The sequence below is a fragment of the Crocuta crocuta genome, unplaced genomic scaffold, assembly GCF_008692635.1.
Source record: "Crocuta crocuta isolate KB4526 unplaced genomic scaffold, BGI_CrCroc_1.0 scaffold77, whole genome shotgun sequence".
Classification (NCBI taxonomy): domain Eukaryota; kingdom Metazoa; phylum Chordata; class Mammalia; order Carnivora; family Hyaenidae; genus Crocuta; species Crocuta crocuta.
The window spans coordinates 1-5,406 of NW_027532172.1; the positions used below are offsets into that span (position 1 = coordinate 1).

Below are 5,406 nucleotides of genomic sequence, written 5' to 3' on the forward strand. Positions count from 1 at the left end.
TTTAAAAATCTATCAACCTCAACACCAAAACACAAACAACCCAATTAAGAAATGGGTGGAAGGCACAAGAAGAAAATTTTTCAAAGAATACATCCAGAGGGCTAACATACATATGAAAAGATGAGCTTTTCGACATGGCGTTCTTGAACTCCTTATTCCTGAGGCTAAAAATGATCGGGCTGAGAAAGAGTGAAGACTGTATGTATAGGTGGTGGCCATCAGGGTGGTACAGTACATAGAATGGGGGCCCTTGGGCTTGAGGCAGATAATGGAGGCAAAGCCATAGTGCACAATGATGACCACAGTGAGGTGCGACACACATGTGGAGAAAGCCTTGTGCCTGCCCTCTGCAGAGGGGATCCTCCATATGGCGGCCACGATGAAGACATAGGAGAGGACGATGAGGAATATACATCGCATCAGAGCTGAGACACACACCAGGGTCACACCCAAGGTGACAGAGGGTGTCTCTGTCCACAGGCCCACTTTAGAAGGAAAAGCACATAGCTGACAAAATGGGGAATCACACAAGACCTCCAGAACGTGAAATGAAAAACTGCTGGGGTCATTATCATTGCCAACTGAGCCACCAGCCCAGCCCTGGGACGTAGGAGAGCACAACCACAAGGATTCACGAGCATAGTGGAGCACAGGCAGTGGAAGATGGCCACATAACAGTCATAGCCCATGATCATGAGCACAAAGGAGTGCCTTTATTGTCACAGCTCTTTCCCCTCATTCAGCATGCATATAGACAAGAAATGTTCTTCCAGGCTCATGTTATATGGAAATATTCTAAGTGCTGGGATCTAGCATTGACCCAGGACTAGGTCTCTGCTCCCCTCTTTTCACGGTCCATGGAGAGAACCTGTCATATAACCAAAGATGACAGCGCAGAGTGGGCAGAGGTGTGACGAAGACAGCCTAGGGATCTGCAGAAGCCAAGTGTGAGTCACAGACCCAGCCTGCGATTTAGAGATTTTGGCAATTGGTAATATTTACATTGAGACGTGATGCTTAGTTGACGGAGCCACCAGGCGCCTCTGAACCTGAAATTTGAAATATTTTTTGTACAGTTTAAGGAACCACTGATTGGAAGGAGGGTCACACAAGGAGCAGGTAGGAGCACGGCCCTGGGGACTTTGTGATCATCCCCATTTGCTGTGGCCATTCCAGCAAGATCCCGCTGCCATCTCCAGTTTCGGTGTCTGTCCTCAACTGAGAGCAGGTAATTCTATGTGCTGCTGTAGAAAATAATCAACTTTTTAGATTGGAACTGTATGCATAGCCACTTTTGTCTTCTGGGTGTGTATTTTAAAGACCTTAGTTCGTATTCTTTTGGTATCAAAAATGAAAACTTTAGAATTTGTAAACCAAATTATACATCTTGTATCACATTAGCTTAGTAGTTGGAACCACTTAGTCTTTAGCTGCAAGACTATTGTTATAGTACCAGGGAAAGCATGTTATGTGTGCTATGAGATTGGTCACTGAAAAGAGAATACCAACAAAGCAGTAAAAAGATGAATTTAAACATACTGTAACATTATTACATCGGTTATATTATTTATACATGCACATATATACACATGTGTGTATGCACATCCCTCCTAAGGGTTCTGTTTTTCTAGCGAACTCTAACTAATACCAAAAAAAACCAAAAAACAAAAAACAAAAAACCTAAAAGAACAAGAGGTCTTGTAAAAGTGTCCNACTTGCAATTATAGCAGCCTTTGGGTGATCAGGGTAATCCCCCTGTCTCAGGTCCTTAACTGCATCTCATCTGCACATTCCCTTTTGCTGGACAAGGGAACACAGCCGCAGGCTCTGGAGAAGCACATCTGAGCAATGGTGGGGACATCAGTCAAAATACCAATAATGAGTAAAATGATGAATGGACCCCCAAAACTTCTGTAGCTGGTTTTCTCAAAGTCTCATTGTCAGTGTTAGTGAGGCAAGTGTGTCATGAAGTCCCCTGGAGTCAGTGTTTCCCTCTGGCTGTGCGCAAGGGGTGTGTGCCTAGGGCGGCACCTGCCCCCTTCCCTGAAAGGGGCCTGTTCCTTCTAATGACAGCCTTCTCCTCCCGGTCAGCACCACACTTCTCTCTGCAGACACCTGGGAGGCGTGTTCCTGATCACCAACTGCACACACATGCACATTGTAATCGATTCCTCCTTCCCATCTTCACGGTGCTGTGGCCTGGGACAAATGATCTATCAGATTTGTATTTTCTGCATTTCAAAAACGTGAATAGAAGTAGATGTGGGTCATATCTAAATATGGAGAGAGAATTTATTTTGAGTCTTAGAAGAATGAATGCATAGGAAACCCTTCCCACAGCATTTGGCAAATAGCAGGCACTCATATGTGACAGCCACCCTTAGGTTCATTATTATAAAATGACTTCAGCCTGCCACTCACATATCTAGCCACAGCTTTGAGTAAGAATTTACACAAGTGGAAGACCCCCCCCTCCTGGATCCTCAGACATAGGATTTCCCAAACCCCAGCATGGGAGTCAGACAGACCTCAAGTTGCATGTGACCCCTTCCTTCACCTCTTGTGTGACCTCCACAAACATTTCTCATCGCATAAAGGGGGTACCCACACCCTTGACCTCTCTTTGTGTCATCTTGAGATAGCACTGTTCCCTCCAACACATAGGAGGTTGACTGAAAGCATATGGGGAAAAAGGTAAAAGGATTTCCATAGGATGTCAGATAGCCACACCCTTTAAACATTTTATATGTTCTGACCCAAGCACTGAACCCTCTCTCCTTTCTCTGTCTCTCTCTTTCTTCACTTTGCATTCTGACAGCCTTCACTCAACTCAGTGCAACATGGAAAACCTCCCTCGAGTCTGTCCCCTCCAAACACAGAAGGAGCTATACATATTCAATCATCTTCTTGGACAGAAATAGTATATTTTCTTTTGTGTATTTGGTATAATTAAAGATATGCTTAAACAACACTGGACACAGAGCCTGATGGGAAAAGCCCCGATGATGGTGGCATTTATTATTATTATTGATTAATTATTGTTGTTGTTGTTTATCCTTATAGAGAAAGAGGGGAAAGTCCTCCTTTGCTTGTCCATTCAAGAAGAACTATTGGCATCAGTGCCTAGACACTTCCATGTGATGCCCCCCACTGGCATATTAGGTAGATAACACATCCTTGGACAGAGGTAATGGGATGGAGTTCATCACATGGGGTCTTGAACAAGAGATCATGATCCCTAGAGTCTATGCAAGAGAGGGCAAACAAACTGGGGAAAAACAAATACCTAGCAGGTATCCAACACCTATGGATGCATCCAACAATACCTTTTCAGTATTTACATATGTTGAATCCCTAAAATAGTCCTATGGAGATAATGTTATTATTTTCAGCCCTTCTGTCCTATTTCCTCACCACCATGTTTCCTCTAGTGTCAGGAGCTGAAGGGACTGAATTTTCTCTGGAAGCTTTTCTTTATGGCATTCTTGAGCTCCTTATTCCTGAGACTGAAAATGATCGGGCTGAGAAAGGGGGTGAAGACTATATAGGTGGTGGCCATCAGCGTGTTACTGTCCATAGAATGGGGGCCCTTGGGCTTGAGGTAGATGATGGAGGCAAAACCGTAGTGCACAATGACCACAGTGAGGTGGGACACACACGTGGAGAAGGTCTTGTGTCTGCCCTCGGCAGAGGGGATCCTCAATATGGCGGCCACAATGAAGACATAGGAGAGGACGATGAGGAATAAACAGCCCATCAGAGCTGAGACGCACACCAAGATCACACCCAGGGTGACAGGGAATGTCTCCTTCCCACAGGCCAACTTTAGAAGGGAAAGCACGTGGCAGGCAAAATGGTGGATCACGTTAGACCCACAGAAGGTGAGGTGAAAAACTATCAGGGTCACCATCATCCCCATGATTGAGCCACCAGCCCAGGACCAGGATACGAGGCGGGCACAGCCACGGGGGCTCATGAGCACGTGGTAGCGCAGAGGGTGGCAGATGGCCACGTAGCGGTCGTAGCCCATGATCATGAGCAGGAAGGAGTGTGTGAAGCCGAACGTGAAGGAGAAGAACATCTGGGTGGCGCAGGCTGCCCAGGTGATGGTGTGGTGAGTGGAGAGTATGTCAACCAGCATGCGAGGGGTGATGACAACAGTGAACAGAATCTCGGAGGTGGACAGCGCGCACAGGAAGAGGTACATGGGCGTGTGCAGGCTGCGCTCGCTCCACACGGTGGCCATGATGAGGAGGTTGCCCAGCAGTGTGAACAGGTACATGAGCAGGTATAGCAGGAAGAAGGCGGGCAGGAGATGCCGCGGGAAGGTGGAGAAGCCCACGAGGATGAATTCAGTCACCAGGCTATAGTTCTGACCAGCCATGGATGCTGCATCTGGTGAGATCAGAAAGGGAATGAAGGTATGTGGTTTATCCCATGAATGACAAGGATGATTCAAAATAAATCTGTCATATGGTTAGTCACATGAATAAGCTAAAAAGGGAATGTCATATAATTATAACAATCTAGGAAGCAATCCTGGATTGCTAAAGCTCAATTCCTACCTGACTTCTAAAATTGATATGTAATTGACATACATTATATTATTTTAATATACAGCATAATGGTGATATATTTACACATCTTCAAGAGTTTTTTTAAAGCTCTTCTCAACATCAAATTGACTGAAACTTTCTTAGCTAACTAAGAATATGTACTGCAAACTAGGAAATAGTACAAGATGTGGGAGACAAATAGATGCATTATTTTATAATTTTTAAATGTTTATTCATTTTTTGAGAGACAGAGAGATACAAAGTGTGAGCAAAGGAAGGGAATAAAGAGAGAGAGAGAGAGACACAGATTCTGAAGCAGGCTCCAGGCTCTGATATGTCAGCACAGAGCTGAATACAGGGCTTGAACTCGTAGACCTGTGAGATCATGACCTGAGATGAATTGGGACACTTAACCGACTAAGCCGCCTGGGTGCCCCAAGACAGACTATTTTAGAATCAGGAATAAGCCAAGGTTACTCACTGTCTCTGCTGTTCATTAGCAGGGAAATGAAAGCCAGGAGCGGTGCTTGAGGAATGATAAAGAAAGAAGGAATACCGGGATTGCAAGGAAAGAGACGTGATCATCTACCTAGAAACGTACAAGAATGAAGGCAGAATATTTTTTTTTTTTTTACAAATAGTTTATTGTCAAATTAGTTTCCACATAACACTCAGTGCTCATCCCCACAAGTGTCCTCCTCCATGCCCATCCTCCCCTCCCCCCCACATCCATCAGTCCTCAGTTTTTGTCAGCATTCAAGAGTCTCTCATGGTTTGCCTCTCTCCCCCTCCCCCACCATTTCCGCCCTTCTTCTCCCCCTTGTTCCTCCGTCAAGTTCCTCCTAATCCT

The 5,406-nt window shown here is 45.2% G+C and overlaps 1 protein-coding gene and 1 pseudogene across 1 annotated transcript; both read right to left on the minus strand.

Moving 5' to 3' along the window:
• Nucleotides 1–110: 110 nt before the first annotated feature.
• LOC144242180 (olfactory receptor 10H3-like) lies at nt 111–1,152 on the minus strand (annotated as a pseudogene).
• Nucleotides 1,153–3,422: 2,270 nt separating this feature from the next.
• On the minus strand, nt 3,423–4,384 carry LOC144242309 (olfactory receptor 10H3-like). The gene has a single exon (XM_077777166.1). The coding sequence runs from the start codon at nt 4,382–4,384 to the stop codon at nt 3,434–3,436; it is 951 nt and encodes a 316-aa protein (XP_077633292.1). The 3' UTR covers nt 3,423–3,433.
• Between the last annotated feature and the right edge of the window lie 1,022 nt (nt 4,385–5,406).

Excerpts from the sequence above, each read along its gene's own strand:
- LOC144242309 (XM_077777166.1), bottom strand. The coding sequence starts at position 4,384 with ATGGCTGGTCAGAACTATAGCCTGGTGACTGAATTCATCCTCGTGGGC.